The 26,066-nt window shown below is 35.5% G+C and overlaps 1 protein-coding gene across 3 annotated transcripts in view; it reads right to left on the minus strand.

Annotated features, from left to right (window-relative positions):
* Nucleotides 1-26,066, minus strand: part of CSMD3 (CUB and Sushi multiple domains 3) — a gene marked incomplete at both ends in the record, with an annotated part of 1,162,760 nt that overhangs the window by 116,112 nt on the left and 1,020,582 nt on the right. For all 3 annotated transcript variants that reach the window (XM_080909303.1, XM_080909302.1, XM_080909301.1), the window contains 4 exons: nt 7,261-7,365; nt 8,704-8,800; nt 16,563-16,687; nt 25,765-25,968. In XM_080909303.1, coding sequence (XP_080765429.1) covers nt 7,261-7,365; nt 8,704-8,800; nt 16,563-16,687; nt 25,765-25,968 — 531 coding nt within the window. The remainder of the gene's footprint in view (nt 1-7,260; nt 7,366-8,703; nt 8,801-16,562; nt 16,688-25,764; nt 25,969-26,066) is intronic.

The following is a 26,066-nucleotide window of genomic DNA, read 5'->3' on the forward strand; positions in this document are numbered from 1 at the left end:
TAAATGAGCATCACGCTGTGCGGTTCTATGTTGGAAATAAAAATGTGGAGCCTATCTCCCCAAAGTCATTGAATACTCGTTAAGAGAGATAATTTAAAGATTTTAATTAAAAATCATCATCTAGCCATTAATAATTATAAAACTGACAGTACCTTGAAAATCAGAGACCTTCATATCCTTTTCTCTAATCCTTCCCGATTCCAGTTATACTAAAGATGAGGCTTTGGAGACACTGGTTCTTCTTTGCCTCTTTTCCCTTCATGTGTATGCCTTCTGCATTTCGTTCTGACTGGTTCCTTAAAATCTTTTCTTTCTTACCATCAAAACTTATCTCTGGATCACATCTTAGCCTATTAAATGCCGTCATCTGTAATATCTGCCTTGAGCACCACACTAGCACCTTTCCCTGCCTTCATATTATTGACCTCTCAAATCTTCATCCGATTTTCTTTCCTGGAATACAGTGTTTTCTGGAAGTTTAAGTACATTATTTCTGTCTAATATACAGGAATATATATTTCTGTCTAATCTCTGTCCATCTGGTTGGTGGCAGGATACATGGAGCAAGAGTTCACATTGTGTCTTTTAGTCTTCAATGTTAACAGCCCAATCCTGAGTTTTCAGAATTGGCAGAGTGAATAACTGGGGAGGCGTATTAAGGATGGAAAGGGACCTTGTGTGGTGGATCAGTGTGTAAATGTACCCACTGCAAAACGTTTTTTAAAAAAAGATTTATTCATTTTTCCCCCAATTTTTTTTATTGAAAATTATCTGCATTTACATTTCAGATGTTATTCTTCTCCCCCAATCCCATCCCCCTTCCCCTTCCATTGCCTCCATGAAGATGCTCTCTCTCCCAACCACTCCCACCTCAGCACCTTGGCATTCCCCTACACTGGGAAAATGAGTCTTTGCTGGACCAAAGTCCTCTCCTCCCACTGATGCCAGACAATGCTATCCTTTGCTACATATGGACCTGGAGCCATGGGTCTCTCCATGTGAACTCACTGGTTGGTGTTTCAGTCCCTGGAAGCTGTGTGGGTGGAAGCAAAGAATGTGTTCCTCCATTTTATTTCCCCTATCGTCTACACATATGCTGTTAAACTAGTCTTTCATGTATGTGGCACATAAACACATGTACCAAAACCAATAAATCCTTATTTAATAAAAACATTGAGCTTTTTAACAAAGACAGAAAGGCTACAATATCTAAGATACAGAGCTAGAATCTCTGTTTGACTGGCTAGGTTAAAAAGGCCAAGGCTTTGTTTGGGTAACAGAAAAGAATCATAGAACCAGAAAAGTGTCATAATGGAGTTCACCAACAGAGAAGGACATGTGTAAGGATATGACAGCAAAGCTGGAAAGTCTTAACAAAAGTAAAACCCAAATTATAAACCTGCTTTATGCAAATGAAAGAATTCTACTAAAGGCCTACAAGAAATGATGCAGTAAATTCTTATTGGAATGAGCGGTCTGAGGAGATGGTCTTTATTGAATAGAATACAGGGAGAAGGTGATAAAAATTGTCAAATATCTACAGTTCCTGAAAATAGATGGTTATGAAAAAGATGTGCTGTGCAGAAGAAGGCTCTATTTTGTCTGCAATAAATGATGAGCTCGCTGCCAGGGGTCACCTTCCAAATCAAATGCTTGGACCAGTGGAGAAAGATGAGTGCAAGCAACTCTGTAAAACTAGCTTATGTGCCAGCATTTGCTGCTTAAAGGGGGAAAGGCAGGATGATTTTTTTTCTATGTAGTAATTATGTTATCAATAATCTAGTTTGTTATTTCTTTCCTCTTTACAAGTCAGATGGGTAAAACCATTGCTCTATGGAAGTAATCTGAGCCAAATTTCTGATTCCCAAGACAGAACACCTGCCACGTTTCCTGAAACTTCTACTATTTAAAACATTCATTTAGATACATAGTAAAAGTGTGCTTTCTTGGATGAAAAAAGAACTTTTTTTTTTATAAAAAACCTCAAAGCCTTTTACATCTGTTACTAGAGTTTGTAGTGATATTATGAGATTCTTATTTCCCCATTGTGTTTCCTCCCTTATGTTACCCTGTGCGTAGAATATCATTTTAGTGTTTGCCAAAAGTGAATTACCAAAGACATGGAGTGAAATAGGTATGTTCTCCACAAGGCTAATAATAATAATACAATTATTTATAATAAAATATTCATATATATAAACATGTATTAAATATATAATATATAAATATAAAAATAATAAAAATTATAATAAAATTATAATTTATTCTTTTTTTACACACATGCGCACACACACACCACACATGCACACACACACACACAGAGAGAGAGAGAGAGAGAGATAAGGTAGTTACTAAAGCTTTGGCTGAATATATAACACAATATGATAATAATTTACTACTACTACTACTACTACTACTAATACTAATACTACTACTACTACTATTATTATTATATAACTCTAATAAGCACCACTCAGTTTACTTCTCAGATGCCCAACTGCATAAAAAGTCTGTGATGTGTATGGCCTAAATTTAGTTCCTTTTTAGAAAGTACCTCTTGAGTAGAAACACAAATTATTAAAGTCATCATGAAAACCATTATAGACATTCCTTAAAACACTGGAACTTCAGCTTGCATAAGCACTTCCACTACTGCTATTAACACAGAAAAAGAAAGAACACAGGAGGAAGATATCCTACCCCACTGCACCACAGAAAAGCAAGTTGAACTGACAACCTAGTTGTCAGAAGAAGAAGACAAACAAAAACACAACAACAAAAACATGGCATGTATTCACGGGAGAACCTTGTTTTCCAATAAACCTTCACAGTAGTCCTATAAATTGTGGAAGTATCAATGGGACTGCGGATATTATGTTAAACATAATAAGCCAAACACAGGTATGACACACAAAAGATATCGAATTCAAAGCCTATCTTGGAACATAGGAAACTTAGAAACTTGCAAGTCTAGGTAATGTAATCTGCTTCAAGAATAGACAGGTTCTTACCCTACCACAAAGTAGGTATTTGTCTATTTAATAAATCATTTTCTGAGTCCTGATATAAGTGCACGTGTTTCTTTTAAACAAAATGTATTACTTGAAAGCAGAAGTAGCTCCTGGGCGTGGGTCCTGAGCATTGTATGAAGTCATTCCGGGGAACTCTCGCTGAGTGCACAGGCAGCCTTCCTGTCACTCCTAGACCAGGCTCCCAATCCAAACCACAGAGGCGACATGTGTCCTTGATCCCCTATCGTGTTTACTATTAGTCGGCCTCTCTAACTAGACTCGAACTTCTGCTGTTGCCTCTTGGATCTCAGCTTCTCTTTAACCAGAGCAAAATGCAGTGATTTTAATTCAATAAAGCTGTACTTAATCTTTAAAATATCGCATTCCACTTACCACTATTCCGTTAGCATTAGCCTCAGAAGTTCGCTAATACTATGCTGATGACATTACTGATTAGAAAACAGGAGTATAATGTGGGAAGCCACCACATTCGCCATTACAAGATGGCGCCCAGCCTGAAGGGAGGTTGGCCAGCTTTGAGATAAACAACCTAAGTGCGCATGCACATATGCCTGTTTTGCTGACTCATGCTGACTCATTCTCTAGTCCCCAGTATGCTAATTAGGGCGAACAGAATGCACCAATCAGGTAGCAACACAGTCCTCCTAAGCATATTTAAGGAGGGTTGATTTCTGGGCTGGGGTCTTTTGCCACTTTAATCAGACCCCCGCAATAAACGCCTATAGAAGGATCCTGTTGTAGCCAGTCTTTCCTGCCGTCGAGATAGGAGACCACTACAGTATAACGTGAAGCCTATTCCAACAGTGTTCCTACTAATTAAAAGAACTTTAGGCTTCTGCTTAGGCTTCTAGCGGCAGTGATTAACTGCCTACAACGTAGAGTGTGATTTTCCCCCATGTATTTCCTTTCTTTCCCTGCCCTCTCTCCGACTTGTGACCACTTGTTCATCATCTGAAACTTTTTCTTCCTCTCTATTGCATCACATGCTTTCATCTTTCTATTTTAATCACTGAAGAAAACCAACACATGGAGCTGGAGTCTTTTAATGAGACAATATCGCCAGATATGCTGTTTATTAAGGGATTTATTTAGTTTAACTAAAAAGGTCATTTTCTCCCAAAGAATTTATAATTTGATAAAATTATTATTTAATTACATTTATGCGCTTTTTTATTACAGTATTTACCATTAGCTGATATTTATAATTCTATTTACTTTAATCCAGGAAGTATTTAGAGTTTTGGCTCCAATTAAAAAGGGACATTAATGCTTTCATGTTGCTGTGTGGATAATTAATAATACACTACTTAAACTATTTGCTTATTCTTTCCTTACTAGACACTAGTCTACAGTTTCTGAAATAATATTGAACATTGTTCTTAACACTATACTAATGGCTTTGGATTTTGCTTTGTTTTGTTTTGTTTCGTTTTGTTTTTTCTTTAGTTATTTGTATTAGGAATCAGCCTGAACCCAAAGCACAGCATTGAAAATATTGACTTTACAATATATGGATTTAAATAAATCTGTCATCTTTGAATAACTTCTAGGTCTGTAGAAAAAGCAATATTGTGAGAGTCATGCCCAATTTGTTCAAATGTTCATTCTTCGCCAATAATAAGTCCTCTCTCTCTCTCTCTCTCTCTCTCTCTCTCATTTTTTTATCCTGGTAGAGAATTTGATGTAGAAAACTCTGGCAGTCTTTAATATCTCAGCTTATGAGCATGTTCTACACTATTAAGTTTCCATGCAACTAGAAAAGTGACTCATTAACCTTCCAATCCCCTGCAGGAGAAACCAGTGTGCTTCCAAGTGCACAAGCACTAAGTACTACTTTTGAAAGCAAATATGAGGATTTACGATACTAAGTTATATATATAATGATATACATCTTTCTTTCGATAAAATTATGAGCTTTTAAAGTCTAAAATTATGACGTTTGAGAATATTATTCATTCATTTCCCTTAGGTCTGCCAAACGTTTACTTATCTGAGAAGCCAAATTACATTACCAGCACCTATATTTTTTATTAAGATCTGGATCCATTTCTCTTATTTGTGGGAAATAATATTTTTCAACAATATATAATACAAAATTATCTAAATAACCATTGAATACAAATTACATTTTAATGCTTACTATATACAAGTAATAATTTGTTTTGCATTAAATAATACATATTAGAGATGCAATGCTATACACAAAATGCTTAATAAAACTTCTTCAAGCTACATATAAATATGATAATATAATACTCTGCAGAATACAGGACTACAAAAATGGATGAAAGCTTTGAACTAGACCCCCTGCAATAAAGCAATAGGTAGGGATGCTTTTGGCAGAAGCCTTAGTTACTACTGCTTCCTTTAACCTTATGTGCCAAACATCCTAAAATAGATGCAGCTCCCCTAGTTTGAAATGTTCCACAACTCTTTATGAACATAAAGTTTGTTCTGTTGAAAATATTCTTTCTTATCTAACTTAAGCTTCTAGCCAGTTTTTAAGACTATGCACAAATGTCACCTCATCTTTGAAACTTTCTGTGAACTTTACACATGGAATTCACACATTTATTGTTCTGTGTTTCCTACCACATATATGTCTACCATATATATCTATTACTGTGTGGATAGCAATGTGTTCTTTCTTAGCCTTTCTGTCTCTTCTAAAGATTAATATTACTTCAAAGGAGCCTGTAGCATGAGTAACTTCAAATACTCTGTGTTGAAAATTGTCGCTCTCAAAGAAATGGTGCTCAAATTTTATGCAAATTGAATGAATGAGTTTTCTTTACATATTTGTAATTTTTTTTTATAAAAATACATATATTTCTTTGAACTTCATAAACACAATATAATAACTCTAGCACTGGATAACTAATGTTAGAGTTTGAACCATTATTGACCTCCAAAAAAAAAAATCCATGTGGGAAAGGCTTAGACCGGTACATTTTTATTGGAATAGGGAGATACATTTCAGAGGTGAGACTCAGTAGAAGATCTTATTTATCAGATACATTCTCTTTGAGAAGATTTTGTGATCCCTGGCTTTTCCTCTTCTTTTCTTCATAACCACGAGGAGATTTTTTTTTTCCTACCATGCATTCCCTTCTATTGAAAGATGGCATACACACTACAGTCCAAAAGACAACAAATCTGCCCAATGGAGAACCAGGAACTTTAAAACAGTTTGCCAGCATAAAAGTTCTCTGTCATTAAGATGATTATCTACTACCATTAAAGTAATAGAGAGCTACACGGAATAACTCCTCTTTACCAAGCACACATGTGTCATTTCTGGCTCTCTGCTTTCACAGTGGAAATTTTGTTCTCCCAAAACTTTCAGTATAAGTCACTGTGTTTTTAGCAATGAACAGAAAGGCCTGAAGCAAGAGATGCTGAAGTGAAAATGCATAGAGAGGCGCTGTCAAGAAATAGACCTATATAATAAGTGCATACTGTGCAGAGTACTGTTTAGATTCTGTCACAAACAGCAACAATGATGTTATCATATTGCTGTGGGTATTTGTCTATTTATGTTTAATTTATGATCTGTGTCTAAGAATTAGATTTAGTCATTCATTTATTTAATCAATACATTTGTTATGAGTATTTATCAGATAATAGGAACTCCACACATTATGTGGCACTGTAATATAAATAATATAAATATATAAGTTCAATCTTATCTACACAGAGTACGCATTTTAGATTAAAAGAAACCAACCCTCATTAGTCATAAAACATCCTAATTACATAAATTTATTAAAGTGGTAAAAATCATGTTGTTCTTACCAGCATTAAAAAAAATAATAGTGTATGCCAAAATGTGTGCAATTTCTACATACAAGGTTTTCAACTGAATTGAGAGAATGGTTTGGGACCTTAAGCAATATTTGATAAGACTGAATATTTGTTTTGTTGTATGTGATGTCATTTGTACAAAAAGAACAGTTTTTTTTAATGTTAGTTTTGTTTTGCTCTAAAGGTTTTCTTTTTCTCTTATTGAAAATAGATTTTTTTCATACAATATATTTTAGTTATGGTTTCTTCTTCTCCTAGGTATTCTATTTCTTTCCAACATAATATTTCATTTGATTGCCCAATTTTTCTACGTCTCCTTAGAAAATAAAAGGCATTTAAAGAATAACAATAAAATAAAAAATAAGATAAATCAAATATGGAAAAACCTGTTTTAACTTTTCTGGAGTCAATAAATTACCTTTACCTGTATATTCAAGATGAAATCCTGCAGCAGACACACTGATGTCTGATTGGAAATTTAGGTATAAATTATTAGATGTACTGTTCAGAAGATGAGGTATTGTTGTCCCTAAAATGACAATTGATAAGTCAGGTCAAGGATCATGTGTAAAAGACCACAGCAAAAATAAAGAAATTTTAAAAACTCCTAAGCACCCAAGCCATTGCAATTAAAAGCGTGTTTTGCTCAACAGCACTTGAGAAAATTTAGTACAAATATTTCCCCCTTTATCCCATTTTATTTCACTGCTTCTGTTTCCAAGGAGAGAGAACTATGAAATGACTTCAGACAGTTCCATAAAATGAAAAAGAGACAGAAAGAGTGTGGCCAAAGTTGTTTTGAGATGCATAGAAATTTTAATATTATATGTGAGGTAAAAATAAAGTTTATTTAAAATTTGCATGTAATCTTTCAACCACAGTAATGCAAGACTTTTTATAGGATTAGAGCAGATATTCATTAATTCACATTTATAAATAAAATAAACACATGATTCTTCACTAGGTTGAATACTGGATATTTCTTATATTCTGATAGGAAAGCTAATGGTTAGGTTTTCAAAAATTTCCCGTTTTGAAATAATATTAACTTCTTCCTCAGCACATGTATTATAATGGATTTCTGAACCTCTGAAGCAAATGAACCTTGTTCCATCCAATTATTGAATTTGAAAATATGAAATATCTGCCCGAACAAATTAATCCCTGCCTATTTATTCAGAAACTCCGGGTATCCAAAATGGATTCAAACACCAATTATTGAGAATAATTCAACATTCTGTTTTGAGATAAACAACAAAGTAGATGCGTGTTCAGTGCTGCAAATATCCTTGTGATATTCATAGGGAATATCTCATAGGGGAAAATTCATAAGGGATGTTGACTCTTGCTTTGTACAGATGCTTTTAAAATGTCCTGGTGACTGCTTGGGGAAAAGGCAGAGAATCACTTATAGACTGTGTCTTGATACTGAATTGTTTCTTATCTGACTTTTCTTGGGTGCCAACCCTGACATGAAGGAAGCAGGAGGTAAACAGAAACCAGAAGGTCAGACCTGCCTTCCATCATAAAGCCTCATGGTAACTAAGGACCCAGTTGCTAGAGTCCCTCCAGCTGAGTCCTGCACTCCATCTAGCTGTAATGACAATGACACATATCATTCAAACCATTTGTATGAAAGGATCATCACACAAAAATAGAATCGCCTCATATTGGCAAATGGTCACTAGAACTCCTGAAAGCTTAAAAGAACACGTATCACTCCATGCAATACTTTAACCCTTCTTGTTGCTTAAGTAACAGTGTGTTGTTCATAATTAAACTGAAAGAGTTTGTGGCAATTGTTTTCATTCATTTTTCCTATTGCTGGTTATATTTCCATTCTTAATGAACTTGGATTCTTTATTACCTGAATAACTTCCAAGTCTAGGTGCATTGCTGTCCCCTCCATCGTAGAAGTCCAGAGAATCCCAGTTGTGCTCTGTGGCAAAGCTAACGACTTGTACCTATGAAATAAAAGTCTGGGTGTGAAAATTCATGTTCCTACGCAGAAAAAAAGCACCACTTGAAGATAGATCACAAGGTCCGGCAACAGATGTCCATATCATAGATGGATCAGCAATAACTGATTTGGGGCATGATATTACCAGTCTACATAAATTAATTTGTATAAAAAAGCCTTAGGGAGCAGCTGGCATAAGGTATGATAAATATAACATGGAAGTTGATGTCTCCATTTCAGAACGTATTGTTACTAAATGTGCTTAATGTGGTAGGAATTCAAATTCATGATCTAAATAACTAGCTAACATTAATGCTTTGGGGTACTAGACTTCTGTCAATGGCTCAATTTTCTCTTTGCTCTCCTGTAAGAAAATAAATAGATCTGTGGCTCACAAGCACGGAGGACTTTTCAGTGCATTTTCGGTAGGCTTATTCTTGAACTCCTTTCCGTGGACAAAATCCATTTGATTTTTCCCATTAATATTTACATTACTGTCAATGTAGGCAGCCACAGGCAGCATTTTATGATGGATTTGTATGGATCTTTCAAAGACTGTTTTTAATAATGTAGTCAAAATAGAAGTCACCTTGAAGGCCCCCTTTGTGAGAAGGCAAATACTGGGCTACGATTCTGAGTCTATTAACTTTTATTTAAAGAAACAGACATGTGCTATTTTGTTGTACCTCACTTGGCACAGTATGAGGTCTCCAGGAACCCATGGAACTCACAACAGTGGATGCTGTTCTATTCTTTATTGACTGCTTTGTAGCTTTCAAGAAGGAAAGGGAGAAATTTATTAGGATGCATTCATTTTAACTAACTGGATTCTGGTGTAAATGTAGCCACTCATTTGCTACATAGTTATGACAATTCCACTCATTAAACAGTTCTTTTCTGAAAAACAGCCCTCCATCACTCTCCTATTCAAGTGCATGCTGGTACTGCTGCTCTAGGGGTGAGTTCCACATGGCTGGAGATATCCTGCCTGCGTGATTGGCACCTGATCTAATGCGCTGTTCCAGAACAAGGATTCGAGCTCCAACCATTACTTCCTTAAACAATAATTCCTTCCCAATTATTTTCTGCATTTTTCTTTTCTCCAGCCCAGCGGAAGAAAATATTGTACTGTGCTAAAAATACTTTGTAAGGATTCATGCAGGAGTTGACTTTTGATCTGCGCTGAAGGTAATGAGAAGCTCCTAAAGGAAAGATATTATTAAGTGTGTGAAACAGTGGCTGAATCAAACCATGATTTGGACTCAGTGAACCCTCGGTAAATCCAATTTAGCCACCATGGAGAGAATCTTTATGTAAGAGGGAAGTTGAATGCATGCTTAGAAGCGCGGTAGAACACAGTCAAGGCGTGAAGCTGAATGATAAATACAAGAAACACAAGTCAGGGTCACAAGGTATGAAATGTCCTGGTAGCCTCTACTTTCCCACATTTAAAGGCCTAGAGATGCCGTCAATCTTGTACTTCCAATTCGTCACAAAAGTCATTGTGAGAAAAGTGTCTGATTCACAGATCCCCTACAATTTAAGCTACCTAATGCGTATCAAAAGCTTAATGTGTGGTGTAAATTGAACGCTAGGTATCTTAGCTGAGAGAGGTGAGGAGAGAAAGCTTGATTAAATACTAAACGCTAGCAAGAATAATTATGCACTTGAAAGTATAATTATGCCTTCAGTTTTCCACTAAAGGATTGCAAATTGGGGGAGGGGGATATAATGAAGACATCAAGTGCAGACCTGAATTGGTAGAGGAGATGAGCCTTGAAAGTGAAGACCTGTACAGTCAGACTAGCTAGGATGCAGAAGAGGTGCAGCAAATTTCTTAGTGTCACGTGTGTTGACATGAGAGAAGTTGAGGGATCCCATGTGATGTAAACAAGGGACTGAGACAAGATATTCAAGAACAATGTCTCCTTTTCCCTGAGTTATTCAAATCATAAAAGCAGAAGAACAAAAGAGAAGCATCTCTAGGTCTACCTCCAACACATAAAAGGGGACGAACATGCATTCAATTTTGGATTTGTCAGTGTATTTGAGAAACAACAGATCCTAATACAAGGAGCTTATAAATATTACTTTATTTCAGTGAATGGGTTGTACCTTTTAGAAGTAACGAAATGGAAAACCTTGACATACATGAAAATAAAATTTACTGAAAAAAATATACAGGTAGATAAGAAAGAAAACCATCCACAAAAGCAAGAATCGGAGTGATGTTGCCAAAAGCAAGGAAATATAGGTCGCTCTTCAATGTTGGAAATAGAATAGTAAGAAATCCACCAGAGACCTGGAATAAGAGAGGATCTATTACTAGTTTGATGTTGTTTACTGATACAAGATTTAGATATCCAGTTGTAATTCATTGAGAAGATAATATTTTAGGTAGTAAATAGCTGCTCAGTTCATGGTGTTATTTTATTCACAAACATCTGAAACCATTTGTGACTGACAGTCTAAGAATTACAGCTTGATATCATAAAACCATATTGAGTGTAGAAGTATGAAATGGTCAGAAAAACTGGCAGGCTGTGTTCTGGAATCTCTTATGCAAGTTAATGACTGAGAACCTACAAGGACACAAAGTCAAATGAGAGACAATAAAAGTCTATGGTTCAGTTTCAGCCTTGTGGGAAGTTTGGGACAAAACCGGCTATCAGGGCAACAGGATAACTTTGTGGTGGAGTATGTTGGATAGTTTTGGGTCTACTTTAAATAATCTAAAGTTATATGATAGACTAGAATTTCAATTAAGAAAATGTCTCCATTAGGTTGGAGTGTAAGCAATCCATAGGGTATCTTCTTAATTAGTGATTGATGTGTGAGGGTCCCACCCACTGTAGGTAGTACTGTCCCTAAAATGATGGTCCTCAGTCCTCCATGTCTTCTGTTTCAGTTCTTGCCCCCATCTTCCTGCATTGTTTGAGTTCCTGTCCTGACATTTTTTTAATGATGAACAGTAAGTAATGTATAAGTGTAAAGCAAGTAAACCCTTTCATCCCATGTTGATTTTGGTTGTATTTCATTGCAGCAATAGAAATCCTAATTTTATCCCTTTACTTTGGAATCATAGAAACTTAGGGCATTCATGTTGTTCATAATTATGCAGTCAGTCTTTTTATCGTGATTTCATAAATAGTTCTTTTGTTAAGTATAGCTCCCTGGTACATTCTGATAAAATGAAAGAGAAATAAATAAATTGATCATTTCTGAAAAGTATATCACATCATGTTAATATGACAGATTGGTCTTCTGTTTACATTTTCTCAAAAAAACTCTCAATAATGAAATACTAGCTGTTTTAGAATCTTTTCTGATTTTTTTTTTCTACCAAAGCCTAATTCATTTCATCCCCGGTCTGATATACTAAATATCGTTCTTAATGCATATGTGTTTAGTTCCATGCCCTCCAGTTAAATGTTTCTTAAACCTATATATTATTTGTAGAACACTAAATAGTCACATTTAAATCATAAAATATACACTAAGTCTGATATGTGTAATAATAGCATCCATATGGGACTTATTTTCAAGGTGACAAACAAACCTGTAGAGTATTAAGAAGCCAGTATATGTTTCATGCTATGAGATTTCTAACCACTCTGCTAAACTCAGCTTCCATTTTCTAGGTTGAATCAATGAATAAAATGCTTTGTGAGATTTTACATTGGTGTTGACATGTGCAGTTTTGAGGGTATTTGTTCAAGGTGAGGGATATATCACAGTTCATCTCTAGATATTTTATTAGTTTATCATGCACTTCTAACTCTCCAAAGGAGTTCCAAATCCACTGCTTGAGGAGCTGTGCATTGACTTTTCTAAAAATATTTACAGAACATGTAGTGCCACATCCTGCCGTATGTGTCAAAACACTCTTGGCCACCACTCTAGAGAGCTGTAGACAATTAGTAAATAATAGGAAAGTCTGATTGGTGTTCTAATAAAAACATATAAGAGGACATTTAACTTTTATCTAGTTCATAAAAGGTTTACCACAGAAATATGTTTCAGACAGAAATGAGAGTAAGGTTAAGGCAAATGAGGAGAGCTGCTCGCTAACGCCAATGACAAAGGAAATAAGGTTCATGGTGTCTACAGGAACCCAGATGTCACATGGTAACAGAAATGTATGTTGTGGACACAACACACTAATAAATGAGAACTGAGCACAGATGGGCAAATACCCATGAGTGTTTAATATGATAGGGACATGCAGGTGCCATACGAAAGCACGCAGTGGTAGGAGGTTGTTAATTTTGAGAAGTTTTGGGGTAGATGATTGGTTGGTTGGTTGGGTGGTCGGTTGCTTGGTTGATTGGCTGGTTTTAACTCATTTTTTCAGAAATAGACTGAAGGGAATATGTCTGAACCAAGGATAAAAGCCACTTGATCTTTTGAGGTAGAAACACAAATGGAAATAGAGTTTTGTGAAAGACAGTCAGTCTTGGTGCAGTTTGTTAGACACCATGTAAGTGAGAGTAAAATTCAAGATTTCTGGCTTACACAGTAAATGGAGTTAGAGACATGCTCATAGAGAGAATGATACAGAAAAAAACTCTATGAATATTAGAGCATGCTGAGAGAGGGAGAAGGATGGAAAAATTATTTGGAAAAAAATATCATAAGATTACGATAAATTAACAATAATTTATCTGTAAATTTCCAGTGGCTAGTTTAGATAGTATAAATCTGGGATTAGAAAAGCGGGCTTCCTATATTGGTCCAAACACTGTCACTAATTCTGTCTATATATATATTTATTTTTAAAGGAGCTCTTGTTCTATTATTTTTTAAATTTTTGTCATTTGTTTTTGATTTTATTATCTGTTATTATTCAGGTGATGTGTAGCTCATAGCAGTCACTGGTGTCATGAAAATAAAGAGTCTGCAAAGAAGATGACATAGTCTAAAGTGTATGGGCTCCAGACTCTTGAGGACATTAGTATCTGAATTATGGGTTGACATTAAACAGGAGTCAAGGATAAAAATAGAAGCAGGTGAACCAGGTGAAGGAAAGGTCCTATGATCCATGAAAATATTGGTGTAATGACTAAAGTGGGGAGACATGTTTAGAAAATGACAGGGGAATCTGTAATGTCACACTGTGTTGTCTCAATGAACAGATCAGCAATGCAAAAGACTTAATTATCCAGGTGTTCATGGGAGAATGGCATGATTAGACCGTGAGGTACTAAAGACACACTGCAAAGTCCCCAAAATAGGACACGGTAGTAGATAAATAGCTGATAACATATAAGTAATCAAGGACAACCTTCATTCCACATAAACGAATGGGCTAATAAGACGTTCTACAGGGTTCTTCTTGCAGAGTACAACTGGAGGTATGTGCAATACTGAAGTCTTTAATCATTTGTTTTTCTCACAAACGTCTATTCGGGAGAAAAGCATACAAGGATCACAAGACAAGGGAGGGAAAGATGCCTTAAAGAGCACGGTAGAATATACATGGTCTGATAGGAAATGAGTAGAAAGAGATTTGCTGAGGGATAAAGATTTAAGTGGAAAATGGGGGGGAATGGGGGAAAGGACAGAAAAATGGCTAGGCCAACTAAAGCAAAGGTATATAAAGAGCTTTGTGAAAACTCAATTTTTTTCAGTTAAATATTATAATATTTATTAAATGTTTATAATATATTTATAAATATAAAATATTTATATTATATTTTATACACACACACACACACACACACACACACACACACACATATATATATATATATATATATATATATATATATATAAATGGCTGACTATATATGAGATCAGAGGTATTTTGCATTGAGAACAATATTGCTCCAAAAAATCCCCTGTGTTTTTAAACCAAACTTTTAGCATCAGCTATGAGACACCACCCTATATATCATTAGTTGACGAAGCCTCCTGCAGAAGCCCTTTATATCAGGACAGGTCATTGCCAAAGTGCTTGCTTAATCACAGAACCGGATGATACAATCTGCATCTGCAGACACCACACTGGCTTATAGGACAGAGAGATATCAATCTCAAGCTAACTAGGAAAATATCCTGCTGAATACCTTTCATGGCACTGGAACTGTGCCATGCAGGGTTCTGGATGCACAAAAAATTAGCTGTCTATATTCAACATTGCATTCTGCATGCTGCCTGAATTGATATACCCACCACTGCAATATTGTTGGGTAGTCAACTGTTTCCTTATAGGATTCCAGCTCTATCCCTCAGAGAGTATTTGTGTCTGATGCTGTGAAACTAGTCAAGAGCTCCAGGATAGGGAGGTCCTTGATCCCAGTGGGAATAGATTCCTGCTGTTTTACTGAATGGTCCTGTTGTCAACTCGCCTGCTAAATAGTTACCTTTATGCCCATGTGTTACTGATGCTCTCAACTGTGTTCAAAGAACCATGCTTTTCCAGTGATTCCTGTAAAGGTTTCACATCGGAACAAACAGCTAAGAATAATTGTCTATGAATGAGCAAGAGTGGTCACCTATATCTATAGGTGCTCACCTATAGATGGGACATCTATTTCCAGCCCACCCTGAGCTTAGGGAATCTTTTAAAAGCAGGGGCTAAGAAGAATGTAAAAGTCACAGGAAAGAGAAGAATCCTGTGGGATGAAGGAGACATTGCACGAATAAACTCACAACAGCTGTATTAACCTACATGAGACTTAGAGAAGATCAAACCATTCAAAATTCCAGTGTGGAAAAGAGAGACATTCCTGAGGCTCCATCCCTATCGAAAATTGAGAGCTGCTAAGGAAACGAAAGTCAGTTTTCTTTAGCAGTGTGGCTGCTGGTAGCTTGCCAGTGCTGAAGTAGATACTCCATACCCATGGTTATCTTTAATGTTTTTAAAATCATGTTTTTGTGTATTTTTTTGTTTATCTCCCTACCTCCATCCTCCTTCCATCTCTCTTTCTCTGTGTGCATGCTTGTGTGTGTATATGTTTATGTGTGTTTGCCTGGGTGTGTGCTTCAACTTTGTTAGTGTCACGATGTACATCTGAAGGTGATTTGCAGTAGCTGGTCACCTCTTTCTTCCTGTGAGAGCAGGCATCTAACTCCAATCATACGCTTGGCAGTGAGTTCCTGTATTTTTCATCCACCTAGCAACCCTGAATTTAGTAGTCTGAAAATATAATAACATTTAGTTTAGTGCCATTGATTGTCATGTTTTAATGTTAATGACCACTGCATGGATCTTTCTTAGGTTTTCTTCACAATGTCCTATTCTGAAGACTTACTCTTAGACAGCAATGTTCAAAATCAGGGCCTTTAAGATGTGATTGTATCTTGAGGGCTCTGAGCTCTTCAGTTGATTGCTTGAGCCCTCCTCGTAAGTCATTGGGCTATTCAGAGATATGAACCTGTAGGAGATGTGTTCTACTTGGAATAAGTTACTGGAAATGTGTTTGTGGAGAATCCATCTTTACTCTAGCCTTGCCTCTTCTTTTATAGAAATAATCTGGGCCAAAGATTACACTATTGAATCTCTGATACACAGACCCCTTGAGTTCCTTATATCAAGATTCTATTTTGTGCAGTAGAAGATTTTGCTTTGTCTTTGTTATTGTCTCCTTGAAACCTTGATTTTGGTGTGCTTTCAGGTGAAAATATTAATAGTGAATATATTTCTATTCAGCTTTTGTCAATCCAACTATTTGCTGAACTTGAACAAATACTAAGCATTCTGTCACTGCTGAAAATACTAATTCCAAACATACAACGAAAAACAAAGAGAAGAATATCCTTACTTGAATGCCAGCTCCCTCCGGCACTGTGATCTTCCAAACACAATTCAAATTGTTGTCATAAGGCTCAGGATATCCAGGAGACAAAATAGTCCCTTTGCGCTTAGTTAAAATTCCCCCACAAGGCACTGAAAGTTAAGCAGTGTGGAAGCCAGTTAATTCTACTGAAAAGAACTACAATAAGACAAAGGTCAGACAGAAGTCCCCAACACAGAACAGTCTTGTAAACAAAACCACATCACATTATGTTTTAAGACTCAAGTATACCACAAGAATACCTACAGAAATTAATTATACAGCATTCATAAATGAGTAACTAATGTCATACAGTTAGGAATATCATATTTGTTATAATCTCTAAAACCCAATTGTTAGTACTTCTCACAAACAGAAAATAAAGGAAACCTAAGGTATACCAGCACCTATATACGCATAGAGAATTTTCTTATTGGCTGTTATTTGACACCTTTATTATTCTTGAGGTTTTGAGGTAATGAGATCTTTTAAAAACTAACATCGATCTTGGTAGTGGTTACAAAGAAAACATTCAATTAGTTCACTCCATAGGACAAGAACAATAATAACTGTTAAATTTAAATTTATTTAAGTCTCCAACAGTCCAAACAGATTGCAAAATCCATGTTTTTCTTCATGCTGTAACTGAGGGAACAGAGCTGTTAGAGGTCAAAAGAAAGTGAGGAACCTAGAATTTGCATCCTGGATTTAGGTCCTGAGACCATGTTCCTCAGTGGGAGGAATATATTTCATGTGTTTCTGATCAGCTTATCTCTTCATAGAACAATATGTTCTAGATTCTTCCTTTTAAATCTACACTGCAGTTGAGGTTCCAAGCACCTTCAGAATATATTGAATGAAGTCTTCATGTCATAAGTGCCCCTTTTCAGATTCTGGGCATGGCCTAATTTAAACCTTATGAATCTTTGGTGTCTTGAGAACGTTTTTCAAATTATTTGAAATATAAATGTCTCAATCCACAAAATAAAAACACCACTGATTACAAGATATTTTTTGAGAAAAATATAGAGTATGACTTGCATAAAGAAACAAGTTCATGATTAAAATATAATAAATAATTTCAAGTTAAATTTCTTTTGATTATAGCTATTGTTATTTTGAATAACACAGCACTTTGCTTATTGAACATTTTTTAGTTTGCATATAATGGTAAGAATAAATAAAAAATAAAAATAAAGACATGTTATACATGAAAGAAAGGAGAAGTGACAGACAGACAAACAGAAACACAGAGACAGAAAACAAAAAGGGAAAGACACATAGGAGGTCTGAGAATGTCTTTGAGTAGCTTGTGCTCATTTTCTCTCCCTTCATCCCTTCTCTCCTCTTCCCTCCCTCCCTCCCTCCCTCCCTCCCTCCCTCCCTCCCTCCCTCCCTCCCTCTCTCCATTCCTTCCTCTCTCTCTGAATCTGATGTTATGCTGTCTACCTCCAAGCTGTCTCTGTTCTCTATGAACCTAATGAACCTACCAAGGTTATAAGAATATACAAGCTTTTATATGAGTTTGGGGCTGGCATTCAAAACAAAAGATTCTTTGCTTGTAAACAAACATTTGTACCTATAAGCCACCTTGCCTTCACACACATATTTAAAAACAATTTTACACAAATGAATCATACTTTTGTGATACTTCTCAGATCAAATGAAAAAAAAATTCAAAATACTCTCTCAAAAATAGTTCTACAAAAATATTAACTAATTGGCAGTATTTTAAAGTCATTGGTTTTTCAAAATTATTTTATTTTATGTTTATCTGTGTAAGCACACATTTCTGTGTGGATGCCCTCAGGATTCTAAAAGACAGTGTCAAATCCTGTAAAACTGGAGTTACAGTTGTTTGTGGGTGGCTACCTCTTCTGTCAGTTCGTCAAGCATTCTTAACCACTAAGCTTATGTTAACATACCATCTGTTGTTTTCTTATACTACATTTCCAGGATTAAACACAAAGTCAATTAAGTTGGTCAGAGTATTTTGCACCTTTAAAAATATTAACAACTCTTTTATTCGCTCCAAAATTAGGCAAATAAATAGAAGATAAATAAATAGATAGATAGATAGATAGAGAAAGAGAGAGAGAGAGAGAGAGACAGAGACAGAGAGAGAGAGAAAGAGATAGATAGATAGATAGATAGATAGATAGATAGATAGATAGATAGATGATAGATAGATAGATAGATAGATAGATAGATAGATAGATAGATAGATAGATAGATGGATAGATGGATGGATGGATGGATGGATGGATGGATGGATGGATAGATGGATGGGTGGGTGGGTGGATGAATGAATAGTGGGTGGGTGAGTGGATGTATGGACAGATGGATAGATAAGACAGACAGATAGACTTATAGAAAAGTAATTAAAGAAGAGGAAAATGGCTCAAAGTTTATTCTGGTTCTCAGATGAGTTAAAACACAACATTTCTTCTCTTACATCTTTGTATTATGCTCATTTTCTTTGCCTGACATATTACATTCATCATAGTACTGACTTCCCGGTATAATTTATATATAATACATACTTACAAGTTTCTGTCAAAATAATCTTTCTAAAGTTATAAAATGACATGAAAAAATCCCCATACCTTAATCTCCAATATAAATACACTGCATTTCTTTAGCCTTTCACTTTTTAATTAATCACCATCTCTCCTTGACTACATCCTCTTCTGTATCTTTGGTAAACACCAAGTGTTTACCTCTAGCCATTTCAAAATTCAAATATACAAACAATACCTCAGCCATTCTTTCCTCTAAGCAACTGAGATGTTCAAAACATTCATCCACCATATTCTTTGGTCATAAAACCAAGACTTATCCTGATTTCTCTTTCTTACTCTTGTACTTTATAGTTTTATCCAAATTCATTCTCTCAACAAACCCTGTAACTCTTTCTTAAAATTCAGACTCAGAATAAAAGCATTTCTCAGCCAGAAAAAAATGCCCAGTGAAAGATGATTTCAGTCCACAGAACCTAGTTTTTTTTTTTTTTTTTTTTTGTTTTGTTTTGTTTTGTTTTTTTTTAAGGTGGTGCAAATGTGCCACCTTTATCCCAGAACATCTTGTAGGCAGTAGGCAGGACATGGTGTAGGCTGCAGAGATTGTGATAGTGGCCAACCAGTGACTGGTCCAGCTTGAGAACCATGCCACTAGATAGAACCCACCCTTGAGAATCAGGACTCAAAAGTTAAATAGCCCAGGGATCTAGAATAGAACCAAACATGGCTGGTAAAAACAAAACCAAACAACACTCAAACAACAGCAAAAGTCCATGAAATGATTGTTTATGATATTCTGCTATATTTATAGATTGTCTTCAGAGAGGTTTTAGCCACCAATGGATAGAAACAAATGCAGAGACCCATAGCAAAACATTAATACAGCTCAAGGAAGGAGCCAGAGGGGTCAAGTAAGTACACCAAAGAAAACCTATAAAGTCAACTACCTTGGACTCTTATGGGGCTCACAGAAACTGAGCCCCAACCAAAGAGCTTGCATGGATGTTGTATATGTGTGTGTGTGTGTGTGTGTGTGTGTGTGTGTGTGTGTGTGTGTTTATGAAATGGTTATATAGTTTTGTATTCTTGTTGGACTGCTAATTTTGGGGGCATGAGCTATCTCTAACTCCTTTATCTGTTCTTTGGACCCTTTTTATCCTACAGGTTTGCCTTGTCTGTAGTGGGCGGGCCTGATGCTGTTTGTATTCTGATGCTAATACTTGTTCCTCAAAAGGGGTTGTCCCCAAGAAACATGGGAGCAAAGCATCCTGTACTCAAGTGCCATCATGTGAACTTCATTTTAACTGTTCAATAAAAGGCTAGAGACTGTGATTGGGCAGTGAAAAGGAAAGGTGGGATCAAAGGATCCAGAGTTGTAGGCAGGTAGGAAGAGATGAGGAGAGTGCAGGAGAGAGAGAGAGAGAGAGAGAGAGAGAGAGAGAGAGAGAGAGAGAGAGAGAGAGAGAGAGAGAGAGAGAGGACAGAGGAAGAGGAGGAAAAGCTGCAAAGATCCAGAACTGTATGAAGGGGAGAAATCTCAAGTACCAAGAAGTCTTATAGCTGGGAAATAAGTTAGTATAATGTTAGATCTACTCAATATAGACATGTAGTTTATAATTATAATATTTGGATTGTGAGATTTTTATATGGGCTTATTGGGGTTGGAAATTCCTGGAACATTTGTCCAGACTTAATATGAGGGAAGGCACTTACTGTTACTGCAACTTGATTCCCCATATTAGGGAGGCGGGCCCTTTTCTGGAGAGAAAGGAAAGAGTAGTAGAGATGGGTCAGGGCTAGGAGAAGGTGGGTGGATAGTCCTAGAGAATAGAGAGGAAACTACAATTGGGTTGTAAAAAATAATAGTTTTTAAAAATGCAGATGAATTGGCCTGCAACTGCTGTTTTAGTACTCTCTTAGGAGGAAATGGGGTCAGAATCCCATGGGTCTGGAGTATGCAAAGCAGTAAGAAATGAGAGCAAGCTTCACAGAGGTCGAAAGCAGAGTGAACCTTCATTCACACATGTATCCATAGGTGGGCACATGTGAGTGTATACACACACACACACACACACACACACACACACACACCTATCTCTAATAAAATGAAATTTATCGATAGATGCCATCATTACCATGGAGACCCTTCAAGGAACCTTAATTCTGGGTCTAGGGGCACTTGAGAAACAGGGATGGGATAAGCAGCTAATTAAAGACTTTTCCCCTAAGGGTTGTAGGTGGTAGCTTCTGGGCCTTTTCCAAAGAGACCTCCCACTGACTGAATTCCTGCTACCTAAGGTCTTCACTGTCAAAGCTATTAGTGGCTGCAGGGGGTCATTTGAATCTCTGAGCCTCTTCAAGGGACAGCCCTGGGGCTTAAGACTGAAGATTTTAAGAACACTGAAATAAATGTAACAGGGTCAACTTTGAGGATTAAAGCTCTGTATTCAGTCTAACTTTTATTAGTCAGTTTAGCAGGTTTTATGATTTCAATTGTTTTATCAAACTGTTCATATTTTGGGGCAATATGCCTATAAATTCCATAGGTTCCAGCTTTGTGCAATATTCCAGTTGTTAACATCTTACCTGCTTTACATTTTCCCAATAATTTCCTATAAGTACATTATTTTACCTATATATAACTTTCTTAGAGATATGAGAAGTTTTAAACTACTGATTTTAACATTCTGATTAACAGAATCATCAGAATGACCAAGTACAATGGCTATGGTAGAGCGATGGTTAACTTGGAACTTAGGTACCCAATGGGAAGGTGGCTAATATTGTTACACCTTGACTTCTATTCAGGAAATTATCAGGGTTTTTGTATGTTTATTTTTGTTTTGTTTTTTTAGCCTCAATGTAGGATAGTATTTTGTGTTACTGTTTATCTTAGCATAGGTCATGCTATTGTTCCCATAGGATTGAGTTACATGAATATGATACTTCCTACATTAATTAATTAATTAGTTAATTAATTCAACACAGTGAATCACCATGTATGGAGTAATAGGGGTGGATCCACTGATACAGCTGCACTGGACCTTTGTTTATTAGAGGGATTTTGTGTAGGCTTTATTGGCAGCTCTCTCCCTGGGCAGAGATGGTCTTCAAAGCATCACTTATTTCTTATTGCTTATGGAGGCAACTGGAATAGAGTCATGCTGATGTGGAATATCGTATACAGAGCAATCGGGTGGAACCTTATCTAAGTGACACCGCACCCTGAGGAGCTCGGATTGTGTAATGATAGTAACATCAGAGAGACCCCTTTTTGAAATATGGGATCCCTGAAGGATGAGGCAGAGTATAACCTTTGGAGATTTCTGAAATAAATTCTCCCTAATTCTTCTACTGATTGGGTAACTGGTTCTGGTTTTTGTCATTATATCTAACTAATCTCACCATAACCTTATTAACTACACCCCCTAGCTTCTGTTAAAACAGTAATATTATCAAACATCCTTTTGATTGCTCTTAACATTGCCTCCTGAAAACCCTTGTCTTATTTCCAATTTACAGGCAGATATTTCTAAATTTTAAGCTGTATTTTACATTTCATTATTAACTGTATTTATTTATGTTTTACTGTTATTATTTTCTAAAACTGATCTCAAACTTGTAAGTTCAATTTCATTGTCTCTGCTTCCTGGGTACCTGGAACTGCACATGCCACCACCGAATCTGGATAACAATTCTATTACCAAATGCTTTTTGAGTGTCAGACTTTAACCAATGTAGTCAATACAAACAAATTGACTTGTATTTTCTACACTTAGATCTCTCTTCTCCTCAACACCCAGTTCAAGTTCATTATTCCCAAGTTCTATTTTCTTCAAACCCATAGAAATATGCCCACTCAACTTATTCATGACTTTTCATAAGGATAGTCTACCCTCCGTTATTCAATAATATGTACCTTATTTTGAACTAAAATATCAAAATGGGCTTTCTCTCTGTGTGTAGATGAATACTACCTTCATGACCAGTATTGTTCTCTGGAAAGTGTCTCTAAATTTCTTGATGGAAGTGCATGTTCATCCAACATGTATCTTGTTTTTTCCAGCTTGGATCCATTACTCAGACCGTCCGTACACTTTGTAATCAGCAGCTAATTACTCTTGCTGACTCTAACATGGTTCATTTGTGCTTCTAAAAGAAAACACCACAGCCTGTATAATGATTAAGCAGCAGGCGTTTATATCCCCATGGACAGTTTCCTTCCTGGTTCATAGAGACCATTTTCTTACTACACTTTCACATAGTGGCAGGGAGTAATAACTGTAGTCTCTTTTACAATAATGTTAATATCATTTACAACAGTTAATACCTAAACATTTCTTAAAGGCTGCCCTTATGTACCTATAAACACATTAAATTACCTCATTAAATATTTAAACAGTTTCAACTGTTTACATATGAAGTTAGAATATGGCGTCCCCCATTTCTGCACCCCAGGACTTCATTTGTTGAAGGGTTAGCCAACACTGCTATTTAGTTGTTATTTGATCGAGGAGATCGAGTTGTTTTTAAATCATTTCATCAGAGAATCAGTCCACTGTTAAGTTCATAGCTAAGTGAGCCACTGGGAGGAGGGATTGAGCTGAAAAAAGTGGTTTCTGTAGGAGGGGGATGATTCTAAAGGGGACATCTTATCCACAGATCTTCTCATTTTCTGCCTGCTAGATAAAAAGAGGTAGGTAGTTTTTCCCATCATGGCCTCCTGCCGCAAAAGTCTCCCAGACCATAGTCCAATATAACTGAATTTAGACAAAAAAATCAATTCTAATCTGTGAAAACATGTATCAAAATAATTTTTCTTTAATTTGATATTCTTATACAGTAGATTGACCAATATTATGGTCATAAAACTTCTAATTTTAAACAATATATTACAATATAATTTTATATTTTTATTTCCATAGTAGTTTTGTATTTTTCTTCTTCTAGTTAAAAATTATTTTCATTATTTTCTTTGTATCGGCTAGCATTTTCTATTCTGTGATTTCTGTTTATGAAAGTCCTTTATTGGTTTTATGGTTTGGTGAAAAAGAAAGTGTTTTTCTACATAAGGTAGTGTTTGAATTCTTCAAAGCCTTAAATAAAGAAGAATAATTTGAGTAATACAACTGCTTAATACCTATTTTAAACATTAGAGTTGCTTTAATTTAATGGTATTTGCATTTTGTTATTGATCTTCCAAATATTAAAAAGACTTATCCTTGCAGAATTATTTATGTTTACATGAATTACCTGATAAAAATAAATTTCAAAGTACTTCTAAATAATTTTATAGTGTTATAATAGTTGTTACAATAATGTTAAAGGTCTTATTATAAAAAAATTAAAGAGCTCTGTTATAAATCATAATGACTATAGTTAATGATTTGGTTTATTTGGCAACAAGATCCAAAGGTAACTTCTCAATAGATTGGTGTAAATGTGTGGTTTAATATGCAAAACCAGGACAGTCTTTGATGTTAAAAGTGCATTAGACTGAAAAACCTTTAAACAGCAGATATAGGTTGGAAGCAAAGCAACCCCAATCCAACAGCACATTGAAGAGATTATTCACTGCACCATCCACAGAAGGAAAGGACTGTTCAGCATTAAAAAGGTAAATAAAATATTGCAAAATAACAAAACATGGACAAAAATCGTACAATCAATTTAATACATGCAGAAATGCATGAAATTTAATACATTTCATGATGAAAACCTTGAAGAAATTAGGTTTACCAGAACCCTCCCACAATATAAAAAGTGATGTTATATAATAAAATATAAAATATATATTAATATAAACTATGTCAATATAATTTTATTATATACAAGTAAAACAGATATAACAGTATAAATTGCATTAATAGTATAAAAAGTAACTTACACCTTAATATTACACTAAATGAAGAGGTACTTTAAACAATTATAAGATTGTGAGAAAAAAAATCTTTACAGCTCTTTATTCCGGTTGCGGCAAGTCAGAGGCAGAATAATCACACAAGAGAACCAAAGCAATGACAGAAAGACAAATGTGATTTAAACTGGAATAGAAGATATCAAATTGTCATGGCAGATTATATGATCCTATGTAAAAATACCAATGAACTGATACAACTAATAAATGAATATATCAAAGTTTCAAGAAGTAAGATCAATATACAAAAAATAATAGCATTCAATTACTATAAATAAATAAACCAATAGTCATATATAATTAAGAAAAATAGACCATCTCAGTATTAAGAAATACATTTTCCCTAATAATTATGAAATTTTTAAAAAGAAGGCTGAGAATACTGCTGATAATCATTGAAACACACATGTAACATACATAGAGGGGGAGAGAGACACAGAGAGAAGGACAAGAACAGAGAAGATTTTAAAATAATAATTGAGAGAAGAAATATTTTGGGATGATGGAATAGATAAAGATGTTATGGATAAGGCCCATAAAGTACAAGGAACAACAGCAAGAATAAAGGACATTGTGCAAAGCTGAAAAGTTTTTCAGAAAAAGAAATTTTTATATGTGTATATAGATAGTTTAAGAATAGGAAAAGAAATATGTGAATTATACATTGAACAAGATGTTAAAACTGTAAACTCATCTGAGTAAAAATAGACCAGAATTAGGTGCAATCACTGAGCACATAAATATAAACACTCACCAATACATGTAGGTAAGGAATCATTCCACTGTGCCAAAGAATTAGGTACCGTCTCACACCTAATGGCTCTGGAGCCATGGAGAATATATCCTGGGTTACATTCAAAAAGGACCAATGAACCAACTGCAAAGTCATTGCCAATTCTTCTTCCAAATCTTGGCTCGGGCACAGAACTGCACTGTGTAGAGCTTGTTCTAGGGACGGCTGTATAGAGATAATGTTACTTAATTTCATAGTTATCACACAAGTATAGATTTTAAAATGTAACTTCCTAGCAAGGCTCAAAGAAATCTTCCCGTTTT

This window comes from Micromys minutus (genome assembly GCF_963924665.1).
Source record: "Micromys minutus genome assembly, chromosome: 33".
NCBI classification, from domain to species: domain Eukaryota; kingdom Metazoa; phylum Chordata; class Mammalia; order Rodentia; family Muridae; genus Micromys; species Micromys minutus.